At 47.0% G+C, this 26,314-nt stretch overlaps 1 protein-coding gene across 4 annotated transcripts in view; it reads left to right on the top strand.

Moving 5' to 3' along the window:
* Positions 1–245: 245 nt before the first annotated feature.
* The window catches only part of CNPY1 (canopy FGF signaling regulator 1), a 177,382-nt gene continuing 151,313 nt past the window's right edge, over positions 246–26,314 (top strand). Inside the window, exons 1-2 of one of the 4 annotated variants that reach the window (XM_030198492.1) lie at positions 246–434; positions 13,690–13,788. In XM_030198492.1, coding sequence (XP_030054352.1) covers positions 13,701–13,788 — 88 coding nt within the window. In that variant the 5' untranslated portion in view covers positions 246–434; positions 13,690–13,700. Of the gene's footprint in view, positions 435–13,148; positions 13,308–13,339; positions 13,600–13,689; positions 13,789–26,314 lie in introns of those variants that run through there. The other 3 variants (XM_030198508.1, XM_030198485.1, XM_030198501.1) reach the window with 3 other exon arrangements.

Below are 26,314 nucleotides of genomic sequence, written 5' to 3'. Positions count from 1 at the left end.
AGGTCACTTGTTTTACTAGGATGACTAGAATTCCAAAGTCTCGTTATGTTCTCCATGTGGCGTTTTCACAGAAAACACAAACTGAAAGTCAAAGAACCCGCCTTCTTCTACCATTTATTGGCTGATGAATATTTTCCACTGTCTACACCCTTAATTGGGTAACCTCTCCGCCAATCAATTTGACATGCAAATTACCATAGTGTCGTGGCAACTCTCAGAGACACCACGTAAATAAATGAATAGCTCTTTGTAACACCTGTGCTAGCCTTCCTTCATTACAAAAGATATAAATAAGACAGGAAAAGTGAACGTACCCACAAATTTACCCCCTTCAACACTGGAAGCAGTTTCCTGTGTGGTAACATTTAAAAACAAGTACCACCCCCACTGAAAACCAATTTCTATTAGCTTCTGAGAAGATCAAGGAGGATAAGGTAAGGCTTCATTTCAAGCCCTCAAAGACTGTGCAGATAGCTGGTGTCAAGTTACAGCTAGCTACAGACACAGAAGTCAGGTTAATTTTATTTTGGACAAAGAATGGTGGCTTGTTATTAATTTGTATTTTATTTAGACAGTTTGTTAACATGTGCCTTTTATCTTAAGGAAAGGGAAGGGGAATGGTACTTGATATACCATCTTTCTGTGGTTTTTGCAACTACATTCAAAGCAGTTTACATAAGATATACAGGTACTTATATCTGTACCTGGGGCAATGGAGTTAAGTGACTTGCCCAGAGTCACAACGAGTTCCCAAGGATCAAAGTCCGCAGCACTAACCACTAGGCAACTCCTCCACTTAAGAAGCCTTAATAGCTGATATTTGCTTTTAATATTGCTAAATTCTGAAATTCACATGCAGCACTCTACAATATTCCTAAACTTTTTCTCTGTGGGTCTCGTTTGAGAGCTCAAAATTATAGGACTCACTTAAAAATTATTGCTTTCAATATATATTCCATTACACATACTGTTAAGGTAAAATTCCCTTTAGATCTTCAGATGGTACAGTTTTAAAACTGAATATGTGCTTGAAGTTGAACATACTGTAACCTGCTGTCATGGATTTTATTTCTGAATGTCTGTTAGTAAGGCTGCATCTTATGAAGCTGCCTAACTTGTGCGGCAGGTATTATTAGCACAAGTTATTCCAATTAAGTGCATACTGTCCCTTTGAAAATTATACTATAGGAAGTACAGAAACACAATTACATCTGTTTTTTGGCATGAATATTTACTGGCTTATTTTATGTACATCTCTATACATAAAAGGCACCTCCAACGTTCTATGAAGCCTCAAGCCAGAAACTTGAAGTGGTCTAGATATCCGGTTTGGCCATGAGTGTCTGCCCCGCCCTCGCGTCACAATGTGATGACGTCGAGGGCAGAACAACGGCACTCAACGAAAAGCATCGCTCAAACGCCCCCCGCCCTTGTGTCAAAACGTCATGAAGTCAAGGGCGGGTAATGAAAAAAGAAAATAGAAAAGGAGTTAAATCCTCTCCAAAAATGCCGCCGCAAGCCCCCCTACAAACATTTACAACGCCAGATACCGACTTAGGCTTCTGTTGAAATTGGGCGTGCATCGTTAAGATTGTCCAATGCTTCCTGATCGTCCAATGCTTCCTAACGATGTGCATCACCTTTTTACACATATGTGTATAAGGTAAGACGAGACTCCGCCTCACTCACAGCTGGAACTGGCGCCTGAAACCATTCGCCCTAAACATTCTATGCTCTTCTCATCGCCCTACACACTACTGTACATGGATAACCTCAATATGTAAACCTCCCCGCCACATAAGCTTGCATGCGGAACTGATGACGGGAGCTACACAGTCTACCAATTCCTGGAAACTGCCCTCCAGGGATCTTTCAAACGCTGTGGGATGCGAAACCCTGTAACTTTATGGTTAGGAATACAAAAATAATTGTTTTCAGACCTTTGGAAAAAAATTGTGCTTGCAGATACATTTTCTAAACTGAAGAAACAGTATATACACAAATAAGATAATAAACTAATCTAGATGAGAGATTTGTGTCGCATTGTATACACAGGGTGGAAATATCTGAACTCATGATCATATTTAGGAGGGAGGGAGTTGTCAACGTGGGCTATTGTTAAGAAATGTTATTTTACGGTTAACCCCAGTTATTAGTAACTAAGTTTCATTGCATAAAATGGGACCTGGGCTAAAATAGCATAAGTTAGTGGTAATACAACTTCAATCATTCTGACTTCAAAGGTATTACGTTCTTGTATGGTTTTAAAGTTACCTTTCAGGATTCTCACTGTGAAATCACTGGTACATTGTCCTGGTCCTGTAAAATGCTGACCAACAGGGGTGGGAGCCCTACTGGCACCAGTATTGTTCATGTGATGTCTATGTAAATTGAATCTTGTCTTAAGCATCTGGCCTGTTTCTCCAATATAGCATCCTTCGTTACATTTTTTACACTGAATGATATATACCACATTGGAAGATGAGCAAGTGAAAGATTCCTTTATGTTGAATATCTTTCCTTTGTGGATTACTGTGGGGTCCTGTGAAATGTTTTGGCATAGTTTGCAACTGGATAAATTACAGGGAAGTGTGCCCTTCTGTTCCTTTTCAGTCTGTGATGGACGTTTACTTCTGATTAGCTTGTGTTTTAAGTTGGGTGGCTGTCGGAAGGCCAGTACTGATGGGGATGGGAATATCTCTTTCATCACATGAACAATACTGGTGCCAGTAGGGCTCCCATCCCTGTTGGTCAGCATTTTACAGGACCAGGACACTGTACCAGTGATTTCACAATGAGAATCCTGAAAGGTAACTTTAAAACCATACAAGAACGTAAGACCTTTGAAGTCAGAATGATTGAATATTTTAACACCCAACAGAAAAGACTTAACAAGGATCTGGGGTTCCTAGCCCATTATAAACCATAAAGCTGTATTTCTCTGTTGATCACCCTTCCCTCACCTATCCACACCTATCCTGTTAGAATATCAATGATATGCTTTGATGTCCCCATGCATACCTCCTACCCACACCCATCCTCCCACCCTGTCAGACTGTCATAGTAATGCTTGAATGTTTTCACTTATATACACTGTCAGCTAGCACATTTGCTTATTTCCGATCTGACGAAGAAGGGCAACCTTCGAAAGCTAATCAAGAAATGTATTAAGTTATGTCCAATAAAAAAGGTATCATCTTATTTTCTTTTCCATGTTTTATTTTGTTTGATTTCTATTGATAACGTTCCTGTGGAGAGTGTGAACTCCATTTGTTTCTTTGTCTCTAGACCTGAGGATGCTCCATGAGGAGCAGCAGCAGCCTCAATTAGGCCAATACACCATTACCAGTGTGTATATAGTTTTGAGTGTTTAATTGTTAGAAAAACAATGTTTACAGGTATACAAAAGTCTGTGTGACCATTATGTAAAAAATATGATCTAATATAATAATTTGCTCCTCCAATGTTCCAATGAGGCTACCTGCGTTCGTAACCATCTCCTGACGTCACTCTCCCACAGTAGAAGCCTGCATGCCTGATGCCAGGAGATGTTACTGTGGTCGCCTCTATCTCGCTGTCTTCGGACTCTGCATCGCTGCCGCTCTCCTCCGCAACCCCACATCCCTCTCGCTTCCTGCTCAGGTATTGGTGCTGATCATTCCATCTTCACTTACCAAGTCAGGGTTACGGCGGCCGCCAGCAGCAGCGGTAAAAGGCGTGCAGCCTAGGCCCTTTTCTCTCTGTGGTCCCACCCTTGCAGAAACAGGAAATGAGGGCGGGACCACAGCTGAGAGAGAGAAAAGGGCCGAGCCTGCACGCCTTTTACCGCTGCTGGCGGCTGCCGTAACCCCAACGAGGTAAGTCAAGATGACTTTCAAACTTTGTAGGGAGGGGGCCTGGAACTGGTAGGGAGGGACAACGACCCTGGAACTGGGAGGGAAGGACGACCCTGGAACTCGAAGGGAGGGAGGGGAGGGAGGGTTGTGGCACACACTCTCAATCTCACACACACACTCGCACCCAGTCTCACTCTCTCTCTGTCTCACACACACACACACTCGCACATTCACTCTCACACACACTCTCTCAAACATACACACTCCGAGGAAAACCTTGCTAGCGCCCGTTTCATTTCTTTCAGAAACGGGCCTTTTTTACTAGTTTACTGATATTCAAGGCAATCAGGTGCAGTGGTGCAAACACTAGCAACCAAGCCCTGGGAAAGGCAGACTTCATAAACGAGGGGGGGGGGGGTGGGCAGATGGGGAGAGAAGTGTCCAAAGGGCCCAGGGTGTCCACAATCAGAGCAGCTACCCCTGGATTTCAAATGATTGACCAGAGAGCTGAACTAACAGAGAGGGATCTAACGGGCCCTGCAGCAGAAGGCAGCCCTGTGGGAACCTAACCTAGCCTCCCCAAAATCCCAGGCCACACCCCAAACCATCATACTGTGCCTCCAGTTGGCAAAAATTAGGTGACGGCAAATGTCTTAGGGTCTGCCACAGACAATAAAGGAGGAATTAAGGTTGCCCACGACAGCACTTAACAGAGGTGTAAGGTCTATGGAAGCAGATATCTAGTTCCCGAGGGGAGGGGGCAACACAGGACTGCAGTTGACTCATGAGGTCAGATATTGCCCTGCCAGGTCCTGGGGCCAGGGTCTTTATTGAAACTGTCAAATTCTGATGTATATCGGATAATGGAGGTAGATCTTACTGAAAAATTATTAGATAATATAAAAAGACATTCTTCAAGAAGGTATTGATCAGGGATTTCTTTCAAGTAATGAGGGAAAGATGTTGGACTGGGGCTAGGGATTTGGGTTTGCAATAGAGAGGGAGAGATTCCCTGCCGCAACCCCACATACCTGGGCTGGCGGAAGTCCCCAAGCCCCGCCAGCAGAAGCTTTTCTGTGGCGATACTCAGTGCCACGCTGCCCGCCCTGCTTTCCTGCCCCAGCATGCATGCTTGCTTGCTTTTAGTGAAATTGAGAACGCGCGAAGCTCACACATGCTCAATTGCATTAAAACTAAGCATGCGCAAAAAGGAGGGACAAGGAGGGCAGGTAGCACGGTGACAATATTATCACAGGAAAGCTTCTGCTGGTGGGGCTTGGGGATCCTCGCCAACCAGCAGACTTTGTGGGCCCAAAACCAAATTGGGCAGAACTCAGGCCCCCATGCCCCCCCACCCGTGACTATGTCACTGGTTATTTCATGTAACTATGTTACTGAAATAATTAGAGGTTCTGGCAGAGACCCATTTACAAAGTATATATTCTTCCCAATTAATATTTTCAAACAAGCAAAGGCACTTTATTAATTTGGAAATATTAATTGGGGAGAATATATGCTATGTAAATGGGTCTCTGCCACAGCCTCTAACGTACTTTTACATGTACAGGTTCAATCTAATTCTCCCTGCAGAATAATGTTGCACAACTTTGAACCACATATTTCATTTCTGTTCATTCTAATTGATTGCATTTTTCACTGCATCAAAATATAGAAATCTTCATGCAACAAAGGCAGATCATATATAAACAGAAAGAAAATTCAAGTCTTTGTAAAGTACAACTGTTTAAAGGAGAACACATCCGTATCAGAATGACCCACCAGAAAACTAATCTTTAATTCTACAGGAAAGTGCAGGAACAGCAGCTATGGCAATAAAATATGTTGGATCCTACCACCAGGCCAGAACTCTAATCTGAGCAGGAACAATTAACTACCACCAACAGAAGTCGGCACTGATTTTGCCTTTATAAATTAATTTTACTGTTACCATTATTATTTTATAAATTATTTCTTTCTGTACCACTAGCTCTTATCTTTATGCTCATATTCAGTGGTTCCATTCATTTAGGAACACTTAATTAAAATACAGTGCACTCCATTTAAGTGCACGTCGGATACGCGCATGCTCTGTTTAACTGCATGCCGTACTTCGGTCCCATTTTTGGCGCCATCAATTTCTATGGGGACAAATTTTGGTTTAGTGCACCACTGATAAGTGCAAGATTCGCTTATATGCCTGGCTTAAGACCGCTCCTCTGCAGGAAAGACTCTGCATAAGCACACGCACGGAATATGGAAGCCGATTGGCACGTAACAAAGGGGCGGAAAATTTGATATCTCGTTAACTGCCACAGGCAGAAAAGCGAAAGAAAATTGTTAGAGTGTACACTGGAGTCGTTGTCGTCATCATCATCATCCTGTAACTGTAAGACTTTAACAAAGGCTGAACGAACAGAAGTTCTTAAATTAGAAAACAAACGAAGTAAAGCATCTATTGCTAAAGAATATGGTGTCAATCCCAGTCAAATTTCACATATCTTGAAGCAGAAAGATCAGCTTCTGGAAGACTGGCAAAACAATACAAATCCACACAGGAAACGTAAACGGGCAGGAAAAGCTGAGAATGTAGAAGATGCTCTTCTTCGGTGGTTTTCTCAAGTTAGGAGCAGACAGTTTCCTGTCAGTGGTCCACTGCTTATGGAAAAAAGCTAATCAGCTAGCTGAAAGTCTTGGACTAACTGAATTCAAAGCCACTGTTGGATGGTTGGAAAGATGGAAGGAGAGGAACAACATAAAATTCAAGAAACAGTATGGTGAGAAACAAGACACTGATGACTTTGGTGCTGAAAATTGGGTTGTTTCAGTTCTTCCTAGCATCTTGAACGAGTTTACACCTCGTGACATTTTCAATGCTGATGAAAATGGTCTCTACTGGCAAGCGATTCCTGATGGAACACTTGCATTCAAACAAGCCGAAACTACAGGAAGTAAAACATTGAAGGACCGACTGACGATCCTTCTTTGCTGCAAAATGGATGGGAGTGAGAAATTGGAACCCCTCATCATTGGAAAGAGCAAACAGCCCCGTTGCTTCAAGAATGTTAAGCGACTTCCTGTGTCTTACGAGGCTAACGCAAATTTATGGATGACTGGGGAAATTTGGAAGCAGTGGCTAAAGAAGTTAGACACTAGAATGCGGGCACAAAAGCGTCAGATTTTGTTGCTTTGTGATAATTGTGCTGCACACAGTGAAGATGTCAGGCTGTCTAACGTCAAGGTGGTCTTCCTGCCACCAAACACTACCTCTCTGATCCAACCTATGGATCAGGGCGTAATAGACAATTTCAAAAAACATTATCAGGCTCTTGTGCTACATCGTCTGATGAGTGTTATGGATGACCAGACTGGCAAGGATAAACGTGCTGTTGAACTGGCTCATAATCTATCACTGTTGGATTCCCTACATATGTAGAAAGAAGCCTAGAATCATGTTACACAGACAACCATTGTGAACTGCTACAAGCGGGCAAGCTTTGTTAAGGATGTGGAGAGGGACGAAACAGATACAGCTGTTGCAAACATGTCAGATGAACAGGCTATTGACATCCCAGCCGATGTTACTGAAGAGGAGTTTCATCACTACGTAGCTGTTGATTACGATCTACAAACAGCTGACGACAGCACTGATGTCAAGATATGCACCTTGTAAACATGATGAGATTAATTGTGAAGAATTGCGAGGATGGAGCTCTCACCTCAGGCTCCCAGGTCCCTCTTTCACTCAGGGTGAGCTGGTTCTTAGTATGCAGATTTTATGCAAATTCAGATCCTACCCCTTTTTACTCGGGGTGACCTGGTTCTCAAAAAAAAAGCAAATAGAGTCAGGTCTTATCAACAGGATTTCTTCCATACAAATCTTTATTTCAGCCCATGGGGCACACCTCTCTTAGCTTAAAACACTTTCACAAGCTCAACAGTTCTTCCAGCTTAACCATTTCCTTTCTTCCTCTCAGTGCAATCTTCCAGTTTAAACATTTCTTCTTGCACAGTCCCATGTCCCTTTATTTCTTCCCCCTGAGCCCTTTTCCCACTGGCATTTTGGCTCAGTACTAGCTCAGTCCAGGACACCCAGTCTCTTCTCAATATTAACTCTGGGACACACAGTACCTCTTCACTGTTCTAACCACAGCCTTGGCATCTGGGACACACAGTAGCTCTCTGAACACATAGTTCTTATCCTGGCACTCTAGGGCCTTCTTACCCCAGCCAGCTTCCCTGCCTTGCACCCAGTTCACCACAAGTCAAAAGGGCTCAGCCAGTACTTCACCTGGGGATCTCCAGCTCCAGCCACCAGCTCCAGCTACCAGCTCTCTTCTTCAGCTCTCCCCTCCCTTCTCCCCGGACATTTTAGGGGGGTCAGCGCCCTCTAGGGGCCTAACCAGGGTAGGTCAGCCTCATAATCCTTACATACCCCCACCCTTAAGATAATTGCTGCTCAACCTCAGCAACTCTTTAAGCCTTTTCCACTGAGGAGCAGCAATTCCTCCATGAGGGTACACTTTTCAGGCTCCTTTTTTTTTATCCCTGGGTCTCACCAACCCCCCCCCATCTAGGCTCCTCATCCCCCTCTTAGCACATCCCATGGTCCCGGGCCCTTCCCATTCACCAGGCCCTGAGAGGTTTTCACTGCAGCGGGCCCTACCTGACCCTCTTCTCCCGCAGCCCCCTCCCGCCTCTTGGGCGCCCGCCAATACCATGAGCCCTCCGAGGGAGGGGTCACCTAGCTCGCCTAGGTCCCTTATCTTTCTCCTTAGCCTCACATGGCCTGGCCCTTCCCCCCCCGTTCCCGGAGGACCTGAGGTGCCTACCCGCAGCCGGTCCTGTCTGACCCTTCCTCTGCAGCCACCTCCTACCTCCCGGGGCATCAGACTTTACCACGATCCCTCCGAGAAAGGGGTCACCTGACGACTCCTCTCTTAGCACCACACATGGCCCGGGCCCTTCCCTCTCACAAAAAGGGTGCCCGCCTTTTTACCATGCTCCCCCAGGCTGGGTCCCCTGCAGTAGGTCCCTTTCGACCCTCCCCCTGCAAGTCCCAAAACCTGGTTCATAATGTCCAGCTTTAATAGCTCCTGTCCAGCGGTAGTTGACTCTGGTGAGTGCTCTGGCCTTCTCCTCTCCGGCTTGAACTTTTCTCTGGCTTCCATCCTTCCTGGCCCTCCGATGGGGTGCAGCCTACAATCACAAAAACAACATCCAAGTGTGGCCTGTTTTCTCTCCTGGCCCCCTCACTTGTGCTGCACCTCCCTGTGTGTCTGCCTCCCCTCCCAGGGAGGGTCTTGTGGCCTCCTCCATCCCCTACAGCCACTCCCAAACCTCCAGTTCTCACTTACGTATCCACTCTCACCTCCCCCCTAGGTACCCTTTACCTGGGGTAGGTGAGCAAAGTACTTTTGCTAGTGTTGGCCCCCTCGACGGGCTTCTGGAACCACCGCCTCTGGAACCTCCAAGGACATCTCCATCTCACGCCAACCCCTCATCTGTTTTTGAACCGGAATCCAACTGCTCCCACATGGATGTTCAGTATAAATCCCACCACTGCCACCATTTGTAAACATGATGAGGTTAATTGTGAAGAATTATGAGGATGGAGCTCTCACCTCAGGCTCCCAGGTCCCTCTTTCACTCAGGGTGAGCTGGTTCTTAGTATGCAGATTTTATGCAAATTCAGATCCTACCCCTTTTTACTCGGGGTGACCTGGTTCTCAAAAAAAGCAAATAGAGTCAGGTCTTATCAACAGGATTTCTTCCATACAAATCTTTATTTCAGCCCATGGGGCACACCTCTCTTAGCTTAAAACACTTTCACAAGCTCAACAGTTCTTCCAGCTTAACCATTTCCTTTCTTCCTCTCAGTGCAATCTTCCAGTTTAAACATTTCTTCTTGCACAGTCCCATGTCCCTTTATTTCTTCCCCCTGAGCCCTTTTCCCACTGGCATTTTGGCTCAGTACTAGCTCAGTCCAGGACACCCAGTCTCTTCTCAATATTAACTCTGGGACACACAGTACCTCTTCACTGTTCTAACCACAGCCTTGGCATCTGGGACACACAGTAGTTCTCTTCACTGTTCTAAACACAGCCTTGGCATCTGGGACACACAGTAGCTCTCTGAACACATAGTTCTTATCCTGGCACTCTAGGGCCTTCTTACCCCAGCCAGCTTCCCTGCCTTGCACCCAGTTCACCACAAGTCAAAAGGGCTCAGCCAGTACTTCACCTGGGGATCTCCAGCTCCAGCCACCAGCTCTCTTCTTCAGCTCTCCTCTCCCTTCTCCCCTTTGACTCACCTAGCCCTTCTCCCTGGACATTTTAGGGGGGTCAGCGCCCTCTAGGGGCCTAACCAGGGTAAGACAGCCTCATAATCCTTACAGCCTACACACAGGCAACGGCTGATGATGAAATGAGCAGCAAGGCACACACTGACAAAATTCAACAATCTCCTCCTGTCACTTTTGCAAGAGCACTGGAGAGTCTCAACACTTTGCGGGCCTATCTGGAGGTCACTGGATGTCAGTGCTATGACAGATTTTACCATCTGCAGACGTAGTCTATGGAACTCACAGACACAATAGTGTACAGAGGACTATGACTGATTACTTCAAGTAAGCCTGTCAGTTAACAGAGACTGTATACTGTACGTATAATAAACAGTACTGTACATATGTTTATCAGATGTCAAGCTTCTTTGGGTCACAACGGTTAAGTGCACGCTTCAGTTAACTGCATGTATTTCTTTGGTTCCCAGACCCTTGCACTTAAGCGGATTGCACTGTAATGGCAAAATAATCTTCCACAAATATCAAAAGAAATACTGTAACTCCAACAGTGGAAGGAAGTCCTCTTCAAAAATGTTTTCACAGCACTAAAAAATATTCACAGGCAGTAAGGTGGGAGATTTTTTTGCCACAAACTGAACTGTGGACCATGAATAACTGCTTTTAGCGATGACTCAATCACTGGTCTGAAAAACCTCCATTTTCACCAGCCAATGTAACTTTAATCACGCTGATTAACTTAGGGGTCCTTTTACAAAGATACATAAGGGCCTACACAAGTCCAGCATGCACCAAATTGGCATTACTACCCAGCTACTACATGCCCCGAGCAGTAATTCTGACTTTGGAACGGGCTGAAAACAAACAGTGGAAAATATTTTCTATTTTCTACCGCGGTGGTGGGAGGCGGGGCGGGTGGTCGGGAGGCGGGGATAGTGCTGGGCAGACTTATACGGTCTGTGCCCTGAAAAAGACAGGTACAAATCAAGGTAAGGTATACACAAAAAATGGCACATGTGAGTTTATCTTGTTGGGCAGACTGGGTGGACCGTGCAGGTCTTTTTCTGCCGTCATCTACTATGTTACTATGTTACCCAGCAGTAAACGGCAGTTGGAACGTGCTGTATGCTTACCACCCAGGTAGCATGTGAGACCTTACCACTAAGTCAACGGGTGGCGATAAGGTCTCGGGCCGAAAATGGTTTTCATTTTGCCGCACGTCCATTTCCGGCACATTAAAATAATCCCTTTTTCCCCAGACATGGTACAATAAGGGTCCAGTGCACACCAAAAACATGTGCTTGCACTGCTGGCCAGTTTTTGGCACATCTTTGTAAAAGGGTCCGTTAAAAACTTCTTAACCACGATATTTAAAAATATATATTTTTTCAGTTAAATTTTTTCAAAATTCTTTCAAACCTTCACATGTTTTATAAATTTTGCAAATTGCAAAAACTTCAATTGAAAGCAGTAAATAATTTTCAGTGACACTTAGCTTATGTATAAAGTGCTGGATTCCCAACAGGCACTCATTTCACCAAGGCTTCTTCAGGGGATTCTGATACATGATGTAATGGACACCACATAACCCTTCCTCTCTTCTATCCCCATTACGCCCGAAACTCGTGAACCTTATGCGACCACATCACCTTGTATTTGTTTCTCTACCGGACTTGGCGAACACCTTTACTGTACTATGTAAACCACATTGAGCCTGCAAATAGTGGGAAAATGTGGGATACAAATGTAACAAATAAATAAATAAAAATAAATGATCTTGATCACGTTTCATTTTCATACAATTGCAACTGCTACCTAAGTCGATGTATGTGACCATTGTTACCTGCCTTGAATAATGTTGGGATATAAATATATAGTAAATAAATAAATAAATTCTATTCAGCTGTCACTGTTAATGCTTAACTTTCACTTGGGCTGCATTCATTTAGGGCCTCTTTTCTAAACTGTGCTATTGATTCCTGGCACAGCTAATGCGCCATACACGAATCACTAATATGGTTTAATAAAAGTGGCCCTTGAATTGCTACAGTTAATATACATGGATAAAGTGGTATGCTTGCCTGTCAGGATATTTTAAAGCAGGGAAAGAGGCATTAATAAACAATAATAAAGTGATATTTCTTTTTATTGAACTAACTTAATCCATGTAATCGGTAACTTTATTACCACCCATACATATAAGGTAGATCTTTTATTTGGTTGGCCTACATTATAAGAGGAGCTTTTTCATGTGGCCTAAATTATATTAAGAGGAGCTTTTTCATGCTCTACCTATAACCTATGCTTGCCCCAGTCTGCCCTTAACTCTATCTCCAAGTCTATGCATACATTTTATGGTTACAATTATTAGTAGAACCGGTGCGAATTAAAAAAAAAAAAAAGAGAGAGAGAGTTATGCAATTAGCATCGCTACCGATCTTAACTCTCGATGCAATATTTAACATTTACCGCTTTGGTGGTGGCAAACAACCAGCAGTGTGGAACAAGTCCTCCGAATCCTCACTTTAATAAGCCACCGCAGGCGCACTTGGTTTCTACCCGGTTTGATGCAGCAAACCTCTTTTTTGACACATGTACGCACGGGTTAGCGACTTCAGAACTTATCACCTGACCTAATTTGTAGTGGCGCGTGGATTTCACGACCTGCACGTGCGATTGTTGCACGTGCGTGGACTGGAAGCCACCACACGCATGCGCCAGTAAATCAGGTGACCTCTGATACTGCTGCTGGCGGCTTGGCTGGCCTGTGCATGGGTTAGTATGTAAAGCAGGTGCGGTGGTTGCACTGAATTATTGAAGGGAGAAGCCTGGGTGGGTGGTCATCGAGAGGCTTGTACACTCCCACAGAAACTCCCCAGGCACTATCTCAATCCCCGCGGGACTCCCGCAAACCCCGTTCCCGTGCAACTCTCTACTTCTGTTTCAACTCGTCTTTCAGCCCGCCCGCGACAGGCAGGCGGGATCCCACACAAGCTAGCTTTCCTGTTTCCTTCACTGGCGTCCCGCCCTCCTCCTCTGACGTAACTCCCTCTTTTTGGCTAGCCCGGCCCCGGAGCCAGCAGAGTGCGAGAACTTGAAGTTTGTTTGTGGACGGGGGGCGGGTTATTGACGAGGATAGCTGTGGGATTGTTGTAGTAGGTGGGCAGCATCAGGTATGAATTTGACGGTGGGGTAGCCAGGGATGAGAGTTCTGGAAGAGGGAGGGAAAAGGAGAGAGGATATTGTATGAGAGGGGGAAAGAAAAACAGGCCAGGGTATATTTTGTCAAAATGGTCAGAATGCCCTGGGGTATAAAACTTGAGCGTTAGCAACCACAACAGGTCTCCCTCAGATAATTTTTTCTGGTTCTTGTGAACTATGACATAACTGCAGATTGTTCCCTTTCATTTGATCATACTTAGATAGCTCTAATAATAGTATACTGTCAACAGTTAAAAGTTTTTGGTGAGTCTGTTCGTGAAGTAAACATGCATGTTTTTATAGAACATGTAAGAAGCAGATAATGCTGACATGTTTTTTTATTTTCACATATAGGTAGTACAGAGATGTTTATGCTTCAGTTTGGGCTACTGCTAGCGCTCTTACCTGATTACAGTGTGGAAGGAAAACGAGACCCAGTGCTTTACTGTGGAGGTCAGTAATCTTTTTGAGGTCTCAGTATTGCATTTCTCATGTATTCCTGCTAACATGCCCCTGTAATTATGTGCTGAAAATTTCAGAATTATGTAAAGTAAATATAAATACTAGTGTTTCTCCACACAGTAGATTAAATAGAATGGTAGAGACTAGGTCTGCAGGTGTGGGCTGTGGACAACGGTGTGTCTACAAGTGTGTAATCTGGTCTGTGTGTGGCATTTATAAATGATTGAGTAGATGGATACAATTTTAGGCCAGTAAGGGAATCTGGCTGCATGTGTTTTTTCTTTGTACAGATCTTTTTTTCTGCCTTCTCCTTCAAGGCCTTGCCACTTTTAAGACCCTGATCTGCTGCTACCCCCCAAACATCATGCCTCTCTCATCAGTTACCCTGTTTTCACTATCAAAACCCAACTTGTTCATTATCAGGTGCTTCTTCTCTTGTGTCTCCACAGTATCCAACTCCCCCCCCCCCCCCCCTTTCCCCATCATGTGTTCCCTTTTCATCAGGAAATCCTCTTGTCCTCCTTTCTCTCCTTCCCCCTGTTCCCTGTTGAGCATTTCTACTTCTTCACTCTGCCCCCTTCTCTATCAGGCATCTTGACTTCCTTCGCACCTTCATCAAACACCCTTTTCCCTTATCTCTTCCCATCAGTCACACTTGGCTTTTCAACCCTTCTCATCAAGATCCCTCTTGTCCTTTAACAGTCCCCACTTCTCAAGGCATAGCCCAACATCCCTTTCCCCTTCCTTCCCCCTCCCTTTCCATGTCATCTCATAAGTTTGGGGTTGGCTGCAACACATTCTAGTAGATATGGGGGGCTGTGGGCACACTGTAATAAGGATAGCTGCATACTCATGCTTCGATCCAGCACAGAGCTGTTATAAGGGTGCAGTGTTATGAGGCCTGGGTCTTCCTGGCATATCTACCTGTAGTGGTGCGTGATGAGCACCTCAAGAACACGGTGGATGCTGAAATTTCTGCAAAACAAGTTAATGGAGATAGGGTTCAGGTGATGGGGCTTCTTGGCATCACATACATAATTTTTAATGACATGCAATGCTTCTCACATAGCCTGTGACAGGTGGTAACAGCCAGATTTTGGGGTGGGGGGATGCGCTGACTATGCGGTGCACAGGTGTTGTGTGAACTGAGGTGGCCATGGGGACAGAGGATGGCATGATGACCTCTGTGGAGTATGTGCACTGTAGCTAGGAGGTGGGGGATAGGCAGTGGGGTAAAGCAGGTATGCCTTTGGGTGGCTACATGTACTTTGGTGAGCTGCTGCCAATGTTCCCATCCGTATGTAGGCATAGGGCGGCATGCTAGGGTGGGGGAGTTAGAATGAATGAAGTGTTCATCTAATTGGACCAACAACTATGGTCTCTCCCTTTTCTTCAGAGTGAGGCTCATGTACAGTACAGGTTTGCCCAACTGTATTTTTCCCTTCTGCTTCACAGTCTCCTGCAGGCAAGCCAGAAGGGTATAGCCTCCCTTAATTTCAAATTTCCATATCATCAAGCTGATCAATCCATAGACTGGTGGGTTGTGTCCATCTACCAGCAGGTGGAGATAGAGAGCAAACTTTTGCCTCCCTATATGTGGTCATGTGCTGCCGGAAACTCCTGTATGTTCTCTATCTCAGCATGTGGTGGTCACACACAGCAGCAGCTCTGGCTAGGCCTCCAAGCCTAATCCTTAGGTTTTGTTGAGGCCTGGGGTTGAGGGCTCTTTTGAGCAAGTGCAAACCTGGTGGTGCCAGGTCCCTCCTTTTCTCCCCCCTCCCGCTGGCTCCGTTTAAAAAAAAAATATATATATTTTTAAACGTCTTTAAAGGCGTTTAATTCGACGTTTCTTTAAACGTTCATTGCAGCTACTCACTGGGACACCAGTTCGTTACAGCTCGGAGCGGCAAGCAGGTAATTTTACCTTTTTATAGCGGGCAGGGGGTTCCCCGATTCTTCTCCTCGTGGCAATGGCGTCGGAGGGCGAGGGCGCAAAGGGTCGCTCCCCGGATCGCTGGAGCGCTTCTAGAGGGGATGCGGGGGTTTTACAACCTGATTCGCCCTTGATGGGTGATAGTTTAGTGACCGATGAATGTCCCGGTCGTTCCTCCGGCGTGGCGGTTTTTTCCCGCCATAAACGCCCATCCCCCGCTCCTCGCCTCCGCCATCTTGGCCGGCCACGCGGCTCGGACGGCTTCTTCGGGGCCGCCCTTGAGGTTGGAGACATTAATGCCATGAACGCCCTTAATTTGGGCGACGGCACAAAAGCGGCTAAAGTTAAGCGCCGTTCTTCCCGCGCGGCTCCTTCACGGAGTTTCGCGCCGGACGCCATTTTGGATGCGCAGCATGTCTCTCCCCGCTATTGCGAGCGCCGGTTGAGAGTGCGTCTAGGGCTGTTGCCCAGGCTGCGGAAGTGCACAGTCTGGGGGGTTTCTCCCCCGAGTTTGTTTTGCTGCTGCATCAGGCTTTCCTCATGCAAAACGCTGCCCCTGCTCCCTCTTCTGATAAAGAGGTTGAGGTTCCCAGAGGTAAACGCCCTCGGGTTGATTTCCAGGCCTTGGAGGACTTTTGTCTCCTCCGATGTAGATGAGGGCAGCGTGTCTGAGGTCTCCCAACGATCCTTTGCGGATTCCTTGGAGGAGATAGATCCCCGCTCGGATGGAGCGGATGACCCCTCTGCAGCGCGGCTTTTTAGCCCAGAGGATTTGCCCAACCTGTTGTTACAGGCCATGGACACTTTGAAGATTTCCTCTCCGGAGGATGTCTCTCTCTCAGCCCCTGTTGGCTCTGCCATTATGCTGGGGACGAAGCGCCCGCCTAGAACCTTCCACGTGCATGATGCCATGCACACCTTAATTGCGGCTCAATGGGATGTCCCGGAAGCGAGCCTTAAAGTGGCTAGGGCTATGTCCCGCCTCTATCCTTTGGCTGTGAGTGAACGTGAGGCCTATCTGTGGCCTACCGTGGATTCTTTAATCACTGCGGTGACTAAGAAAACGGCGTTGCCGGTGGAAGGTGGCACGGCCCTAAAGGACGCCCAAGACAGAAGATTGGAGGCGGCCTTAAGGTCGTCCTTTGAGGCAGCTGCTTTAAGTTTGCAGGCCTCAGTTTGCGGCTCCTATGTGGCCAGGGCGTGCCGGACTATGGTGCAGCGGGCTTCCCCCTCGGATCATTCCTTGAGGGCTGATTGGCCGGCCCTGGAATCGGGCTTAGCCTATTTGGCAGACTTGCTGTATGATGTCTGGAGAGCCTCAGCTAAAGGCATGGCTCAGACAGTCTCTGCGCGGCGGTGGCTTTGGCTGAAACATTGGTCTGCTGACCACGCCTCTAAATCCCGCCTGGCTAGATTGCCTTTTAAAGGCAAGCTGCTCTTTGGGGTCGAGCTGGACAAAATCGTGACCAATCTCGGCACGTCTAAGGGCAAGAAATTACCAGAGGTCAGGGCTCGGGTTAGTACTCGTCCCGATACCTCCAGAGGACGGTTGCAGGAAGCCCATCGGTACCCGCCCGGGCAAGTCGGGTTCCTCTGCCCCCTCTTCCTTCAAGAGGAATTTCTCCCCCAAGCAGCATTCCTTTCGCAGAGACCGCCGTCCCGGAGGTGCTCCCTCCGGTCCTCCCCCAGGGTCTCGTACCCAATGACGGGGCCTTGGTCCACGCCCCAGTGCAGATTGGAGGACGGCTGTCCTCGTTTCTGGGCGAGTGGACCACTATAACTTCAGACGCGTGGGTGCTGGAAGTCATCAGAGACGGCTACAAGCTAGAGTTCTGCCAACCCTTAAGAGACGGGTTTGTACTCTCTCCCTGCAAGTCTCCGGTCAAGCTGTGGTAGTGCAGCAGACCTTGGACAACCTGATCCGCCTGGGTGCGGTCGTTCCGGTGCCAAAAATCAGATTGGCAAGGGACGTTACTCCATTTACTTTGTGGTTCCAAAGAAAGGAGGTTCTGTCCGGCCTATCCTCGACCTCAAAGGGGTCAATCGGGCCTGGAAAGTGAGGCACTTTCGCATGGAGACTCTCCGCTCTGTTATAGCGGCAGTGAAGGCAGGAGAGTTCTTGGCTTCCTTGGACATCAAGGAAGCGTACCTGCATATTCCATCTGGCCTCCTCTCCAACGCTTTCTGCGTTTTACAGTCCTGAGACGACACTTCCAGTTCAGAGCCCTCCCTTTCGGGTTGGCTACTGCTCCGCGGACCTTTTCCAAAGTAATGGGGGTCATAGCGGCCTTCCTGCTAAAGGAAGGAGTACAAGTCCATCCTTATCTGGACGACTGGTTGATCCGAGCCCCCTCTTATGCAGAGTGCGGCAAAGCTATGGACCGGGTAGTTGCTCTTTTGAGCTCCCTGGGATGGATCATCAACTGGAAGAAGAGCCAGCTGCGTCCGACTCAGTCCCTGGTGTATCTGGGAGTTCGATTCGACACCCAAGTGGGCAGAGTGTTCCTGCCAGACAATCGGATTGTCAAGCTTCAGGCTCAGGTGGACTAGTTCCTAGTAGCCTCTCCTATTCGGGCTTGGGACTACGTGCAGCTGTTGGGCTCTATGACGGCCACGATGGAAGTAGTGCCCTGGGCCAGGGCTCATATGAGACCACTACAGCTATCTCTGCTGCTGCGCTGGACTCCGATGTCGGAGGATTATGCTGTGCGCCTTCCCGTGGACCCAGCAGTGCGCAAGGCGCTGAGCTGGTGGACGCAGACAGACAAGTTGTCTGCAGGATTGCCTCTGGTGACCCCGGAGTGGATTGTCGTCACGACAGACGCCTCTTTGATGGGCTGGGGAGCCCACTGCTTGGGAAGGACAGCGCAGGGGCTCTAGTCTCCTGCAGAGGCACGTGGTCTATCAACCTCCTGGAACTCAGAGCCATTCGGTTGGTGTTATTGGAGTTCATCCCGGTACTGGTGTTGAAGCCTGTACGGGTCCTGTCGGACAATGCCACGGCTGTGGCCTATATCAACCGCCAGGGGGGGTACCAAGAGCGCCCCTCTAGCCAAGGAGGCTATGAGTCTTTGCCAGTGGGCGGAAGCGAACCTGGAGCAGCTTTCAGCGGCCCACATTGCCGGAGTCATGAATGTCAAGGCGGACTTTCTCAGTCGCCATACCTTGGAGCCCGGAGAGTGGCAACTATCTGCTCAGGCGTTCTTGGACATCACGAAGCGCTGGGGCCAGCCGAGCCTAGATCTGATGGCGTCATCGGCCAATGGCCAAGTGCCGCGCTTTTTCAGCAGAGGACGGGACCCTCGATCCCTGGGAGTAGATGCTCTTCTCCAACAGTGGCCGTCACAAGAGCTCCTCTATGTGTTCCCGCCCTGGCCCATGTTGGGCAGGGTGCTAGACCGGGTGGCAAAGCATCCCGGCAGGATAATCCTGGTGGGTCCGGATTGGCCCAGACGTCCCTGGTATGCGGACTTGTTCAGGCTCTCAGTCGACGATCCTCTGCGGCTGTCAGTGGAGCAGGGCCTGTTACATCAGGGTCCCGTGGTGATGGAGGATCCCTCTCCCTTTGGTCTTACGGCCTGGCTATTGAGCGGCAGCGTCTGAGGAAGAAGGGCTTCTCAGACATGGTCATCGCCACTATGCTGAGAGCGAGGAAGCGCTCTACTTCTACTGCTTACGCCAGGGTTTGGCGTATCTTTGCAGCATGGTGTGAAGCAGGCTCACTTTCTCCCTTCACTGCTCCAATTTCTTCAGTGTTGGCGTTCCTGCAAGAAGGTCTGGAGAAAGGCCTGTCGCTCAGTTCCCTTAAAGTCCAGGTAGCGGCTCTGACTTGCTTCAGGGGCCGCCTGAAGGGTGTTTCCCTGGCTTCGCAGCCAGATGTGGTGCGCTTTCTCAAGGGAGTTAATCACCTGCGCCCTCCTCTGCACTCAGTGGTGCCTGCGTGGAATCTCAACCTGGTGCTAAGAGCATTGCAGAAGCCGCCTTTGGAACCCTTGTCGAGGGCATCTCTGAAAGACCTGACGTTGAAAGCAGTCTTTTTGGTGGCTATCACTTCAGCCAGAAGAGTTTCCGAGCTCCAGGCGCTCTCATGTCGAGAGCCTTTTCTGCAGTTCACTGAGGCAGGAGTGACTATTCGCACAGTGCCTTCCTTCCTGCCCAAGATTGGTTCTCGCTTCCATGTGAATCAGCAGCTCTGTCTCCCTTCCTTTCGTAGGGAGGACTACCCAGAGGAGTACTCCGCTCTTGAATATCTGGATGTGAGACGAGTCATCATCAGATACTTGGAAGTGACCAATGATTTCCGGAAATCGGATCATCTGTTTGTCCTGTTTGCAGGTCCTCGTAAGGGTCTGCAGGCTGCTAAGCCTACAGTGGCAAGATGGGTCAAGGAAGCCATTGCAGCGGCTTATGTGGTCGCGGGGAAGGTGCCGCCTATCCAGCTGAAGGCTCACTCCACGAGAGCTCAGGCGGCCTCGATGGCAGAGGCCGGATCCGTCTCCTTGGAAGAGATATGCAAGGCGGCAGCGTGGGCTTCGGCTCATACATTCTCCAAGCATTACCGTTTGACTGTGGCTGCACGGGCGGAGGCCCGGTTTGGAGCTTCAGTGTTGAGGTCAGGGATTTCTATGTCCCGCCCTGGGTGAGTACTGCTTCGGTACATCCCACCAGTCTATGGATTGATCAGCTTGATGATATGGAAGGTAAAATTATGTATAATCATACCTGATAATTTTCTTTCCATTAATCATAGCTGATCAATCCATAGCCCCTCCCAGATATCTGTACTGTTTATATTCTGGTTGAATTTTAGGTTCAAGTTTAGCCTTCAGTTACTTCAGGAGGACTTCGTGTTCAAGTTCTTCTTTCACTTGGATTCTTCAAGAGTTGAGACGAGTTTGTGTTACAGTGAGCTGCTGCATTCCTCTCCCCTCCGTTTTACGGGGCTGGATTGAGACATAAATTCTGCCGGCACTCCCTCCCGCTTCGTGCGGCTGTAGGGCAGCTTTGTACCCCTCCCGCTTCGGCGGTGTTAGGGTCAGTCAGCTCCTCCCGCGGTTGCGGTTGCAGGATAAGCCAGATCCCCCCGCATCGGCGGGTGTGGTGTCCCTCCCCCGCTCCGCGGGGATGAGCTGGACGGATTCCCCTCCCCCACTTGTGTGGGGATGAGCTGGGTTAATTCCCCTCCCCCGTTTCGGCGGTGGTGAGCTGGGCAGAGTGTCCCTTCGTGGGTGTAATTCTCTAAGTGCTGAGTCCTGCGGATGGAGCTTTGATATCGACATACTGAGGAGTTTCCGGCAGCACATGACCACATATAGGGAGGCAAAAGTTTGCTCTCTATCTCCACCTGCTGGTAGATGGACACAACCCACCAGTCTATGGATTGATCAGCTATGATTAATGGAAAGAAAATTATCAGGTATGATTATACATAATTTTACCTTGATGTTCCTCTGGTGACTTCAGATAGGAGCACACCGTCAAGCAGTCAGCCTAGGCCTGCTGCTTTTCCTCCATGCTCTGCAGGTGTCTCCTGTAATCTACAGCACCTGCTCACTTACCCATTCTCTGCCAACCTCAGCTGGAGAATGTGGCAGCCAGGCTGACTCTGGGTGACTGCTTGTTACCTTTATCTGCTCTTGCAGTACCTGCTGGCCTTCCATGTGGCATCTGATTGGCTGCCTCTTGTTGGGTCATGCTGTCTGCTCTTTATACACCTTGTTTATCACACAACTAACCACAGATTTTAATATATTATACACCCCCGAGAACTATATAGTTATTCTACACCCCTGAGAACTATTATTAACTATATAGTTCTCAGGGGTGTATTATTTATTAAAATCTGTGGCTAGTTGTGTGATAAACAATGAAAATATTGCACTTCACCCACTAAAGTGACATATAAACCAAATATGAGAAATAAAGACATTGGAACTTGCCTTGTATTGCTTCTGTGAGTAGAGCAGGGTCTATGCTGTATAATTTACAGGTTTTTCAGAAAACTATCAATGAATAGAAGTATAATAGAGTGCACTTACCTTATAAAAGCATTGTTAAGCCACATAAGTGCATAAGTATTGCCATACTGGGACAGACCAAAGGTCCATCAAGCCCAGCATCCTGTCTCCAACAGTGGCCAATCCAGGTCACCAATACCTGGCAAAATCCCCCAAAAGTGCAACACATGTTATGCTGCTTATCCCAGAGCTAAGCAGTGGATTTTCCCAAAGTCCATTTTAATAATAGTCTATGGACTTTTCCTTTCAAAAGCCGTCCAAACCGCCTTTACCTCCAGAGTTTAATCACATGTTGAGTGAAGAAAAATTTTCTCCGATTCGTTTTAATTTTACTACTTTGTTGCTTCATTGCATGCCCCCTAGTCCTAGTATTTCTGGAAAGCGTAAACAGACGCTTCACATCTACCCGTTTCACTCCACTCATTATTTTATAGACCTCTATCATATCCCCCCTCAGCCACCTTTTCTCCAAGCTGAAGAGCCCTAGCCGCTTTAGCCTTTCCTCATAGGGACATCGTCTCATCCCCTTTAACATTTTCGTCACTCTTCTCTGTAACTTTTCTAATTCCACTATATCTTTGAGATGTGGCGACCAGAATTGGAACGCAATATTCGAGGTGTGGTGGCACCATGGAGCGATACAAAGGCATTATAACGTCCTTATTTTTGTTTTCCATTTCTTTCCTAATAATACCTAACATTTTGTTTGCTTTCTTAGCCGCCGCAGCACACTGAGCGGAAGGTTTCAACATATAAACAACACCTAGATCCCTTTCTTGGTCTGTGACTCCTAACGTGGAACCTTGCGTTACGTAGTTATAATTCGGGTTCCTCTTTCCCACATGCATCACTTTGCACTTGCTCACATTAAATATCATCTGCCATTTAAACGCCCAGTCTCGTAAGGTCCTCTTGTAATTTTTTACAATCCTCTTGCGATTTAACAACTTTGAATAACTTTGTGTCATCAGCAAATTTAATTACTTCACTAGTTACTCCCATCTCTCACTTATAAATATGTTAAAAAGCAGAGGTCCCAGCACAGACCCCTGGGGAACCCCACTAACTACCCTTCTCCATTGAGAATACTGACCATTTAACCCTACTGTCTTTCTATCTTTTAACCAGTTTTTAATCCACAATAGGACACTACCTCCTATCCCATGACTCTCCAATTTCCTCTGGAGTCTTTTATGAGGTACTTTGTCAAACACTTTCTGAAAATCCAGATACACAATATCAACCGGCTCATCTTTATCCACATGTTTGTTCATCCCCCTTCAAAGAAATGTAATAGATTGTTGGATCAAGATTTCCCTTCACTAAATCCATGTTGGCTTTGTCTCATTAAGCTATGCTTTTGAATATGCTCTGTAATTTTGTTATATATAATAGTGTCTACCATTTTGCTCGGCACCGACGTCAGGCTCAGCAGTCTATAATTTCCTGGATCTCCTCTGGAACCTTTTCTAAAATCGGCGTTACATTGGCCACCCTCCAATCTTCCGGTACCACGCTCGATTTTAAAGATAAATTACATATTACTAACAAGTTCATTTTTCAATTCTATCAGTACTCTGGGATGAATACCATCTGGTCCAGGAGATTTGCTACTCTTCAATTTGTCAAATTGCCCCATTACATCCTCTAGGTTTATAGAGATTTCATTCAGTTTCTCTGAGTCGACAGCTTTGAAAACCATTTCTGGCACCTGTATCTCTCCCAAATCTTCCTCAGTGAAGACCGAAGCTATGGCTTTGTCTTCCCTGGTTGCCCCCTTTTCTCCTCTGTCATCTAGCGGTCCAGCCGATTCTTTTGCCAGTTTCCTGCTTTTAATACACCTAAAAAAAAATTTACTATGTGTATTTGCCTCCAACACAATCTTTTTTTTTTTTTCAAAGACCCGCTTTGCATTTGACTTGACATTCCTTATGCTGTTTCTTAATATATTCAGTCGGTTCCTTCTTCCATTTTCTGAAGGATTTTCTTTTAGCTGTAATAGCTTACTTCACCTTACTTTTTAACCATGCTAGCTGTCATTTGGTCTTCCATCCTCCTTTTTTAATACGCGGAATATATTTGGCCTGGGCTTCCAGGATGGTATTTTTGAACACTCGATGTAAATTTTTGACCATTGCAGCTTCTCTAAGTGTCTTTTTTTCACCATTCTCATTTTATCAAGGTCTCCTTTTTGAAAGTTAAACGGTAACGTATTGGATTTCCTGCGTATACTTACTCTGGATCTGGTGTTTATTTACACCTTATATGTGTGTAAACAAAGAAACTGACACCTATTATAAAGAAGAATAATCAAAAATTTTTATTTTTTCAACTGTCCTCCCTTGGACAGAGGCAGTATGAGAACATCATACTGGAAGCAAAGTATACTCACAATATATATGATCAGCAGTAATACAGAGATATATGTTTGCTCAGTAGTAATACAGAGATATATGTTTGCTTTGCTTTTCTTTGCTTTGCTTAGGTTACATATATTCTCCTCAGTTTATATACACTTACATTCGTGCTGCACCCAATGCCTGCACGTCAGCAACCCTTTTCTTTGAAGTCTGTTCTTTCTTATCTACAAATGTCAGCAGCATTCCTTCTACCCTAGCACAGACTGTTTCTGTTTCACACAAGGCTACCCAGCTCAAGGCTGATTCTATGACTCCCTTATTATTTTCACAGGTTTGTGACGCATAGTTCTTTTGCCTTAATACTTGCACTTCACTGACCATAGGAACTTTCTATTTTCTCATTATATTTATGCAGCATGTTTTATTTATTAACACTGGCCTGGCATTGCGCCATCTCCGGACTTTGCTCCACCCCTCAGGGTCGTCTGGCTCCGTTTCTGGTGGATGAGCTTTGGATTGTCACTGGCTGGGGCGACATGAGTCGTCTATGGCCCTCAGGTCTTGCTCCGTTGCTGGCTGGCTCTCACCCCTTTCTCTGTCGCTCGCCGGCAAGCTTCTCCATTTCTAGACATTGGGTTTTGCTACTTTGTTGTGGACTGTTGGACCCTCTTGCTGTCTGGCGGTCGGGCCTTGTTAGTTTCTCCTGGAACTTGCTCATTCTCAGTGTGGGTGCAGTGTCCTTCTTTTGGAGGGTGACCTTTGCGTCGCCTCACGGGGGCGAGTTTATTCCCTGTCCCTGGCAGGTGCTGCTTGTTCTGTCTTGGGGCAACGGGCCTCGTTCCGTTTCAGGGGCTCGGTCCATTACTTTGGGTCTAGAGCCCAGCTCCAGCACTGAGTTTTATTCCGGCTGGATGTACCGTTCTGCGGGGCTTCAGCGTTCCCACCCCACTTGGGGACTACTTTGGTACATCCCACTTATCTCTGGATTGATCGGCGAGACGAAAAGGAAGGAAAAATGTTTCTTACTGTTTAATTTTCTTTCCTTTAGTCTCAGTGGATCAATCCAGAGGCCCGCCCTTGCATGAAATGGTGTGCATGTTGATGTCTTGATTTTTGAACTTTCTTGCAGAGTCTTTTCCATGAACGGAGGAGGCAGGAGAAAGTGTGCGGTTGATTGACCACAGTTGCCACTGGTTCTTCCCGGTATGGGACAGAGGCAAGAGTTTGTGTATGGTCTTATGGAGTCACGGTACCAGGCTTTAAACAGTCACAAACTCTGGAACAATGTGAGCCCTTGGCCTACTGTCGTCGAGCGGCAGCAGGAGGCAAAACCCCCCAAGCAGGACTGGACTACCAGGCTTGGCTTGGCTGGAACCGGATAAAGGGATGGGCTTGGCTTGACTGGAACAGGATTCAGGATACTGGAACAAGCTTGGCAGGAACAGGAGTCAGGATACTCAAGCAGGATTCAGGATTTTCAACAAGCTTGGCAGGAACAGGATTCAGGATACTGGAACAAGCTTGGCAGGAGCAGGATTCAGGATACTCAAGCAGTATTCAGAATTTTCAAACAAGCTTGGCAGAAACAGGATTCAGGATACTGGAACAAGCTTGGCAGGAACAGGATTCAGGATACTCAAACAAGCTTGGCAGGAACAGAAGCTGAAAGCAAACAGGGCAGAGACAAGCAGGAAGGGGACTGCAGCTGAGGACAAACAGGGCAGACACAAACAGGATACAAAGCTGACCCACACAGACAAACAACAGAACTAAGGCTGAAGCTAAGGTAGAGGGACTAGAACAAGCAAGGCAGACTAGGCAGACACAAGCTGACCCGCACAGACAAACAACAGAACTATGGCTGAGGCTGAACCTAGCACACAAACAGACCGAGAAGAACAGAAGCAGTAGTGCACACAGGCACCCTAAACAAGGAATCAAGACAGAAGTGCCCACAGGGCACACAGGCTGTGAACAAAGCAACAAGAATCAGGCAGAAGTGCCCACTGGCACACAGACCATGAACAAGGCAGAAGTGCTTCACTGCACACGGACTAACCTGGAGACCTTTGGCATTGCAAAGGCACTGAATGAAAGTGCACCACTTCCTTATAAACAGGATAGAGGCAGGACACACACTGAACACCAAAGTGAGGCTTGAAACACACAGGAAGTGGAACCCTACAGGACAGAGGCAGGAAATACAT

Source organism: Microcaecilia unicolor, chromosome 1 (assembly GCF_901765095.1).
Source record: "Microcaecilia unicolor chromosome 1, aMicUni1.1, whole genome shotgun sequence".
Lineage (NCBI taxonomy): Eukaryota > Metazoa > Chordata > Amphibia > Gymnophiona > Siphonopidae > Microcaecilia > Microcaecilia unicolor.
The sequence above is the reverse complement of the archived record's forward strand: the minus strand, read 5'-3'. Positions and strand labels throughout refer to the sequence as shown.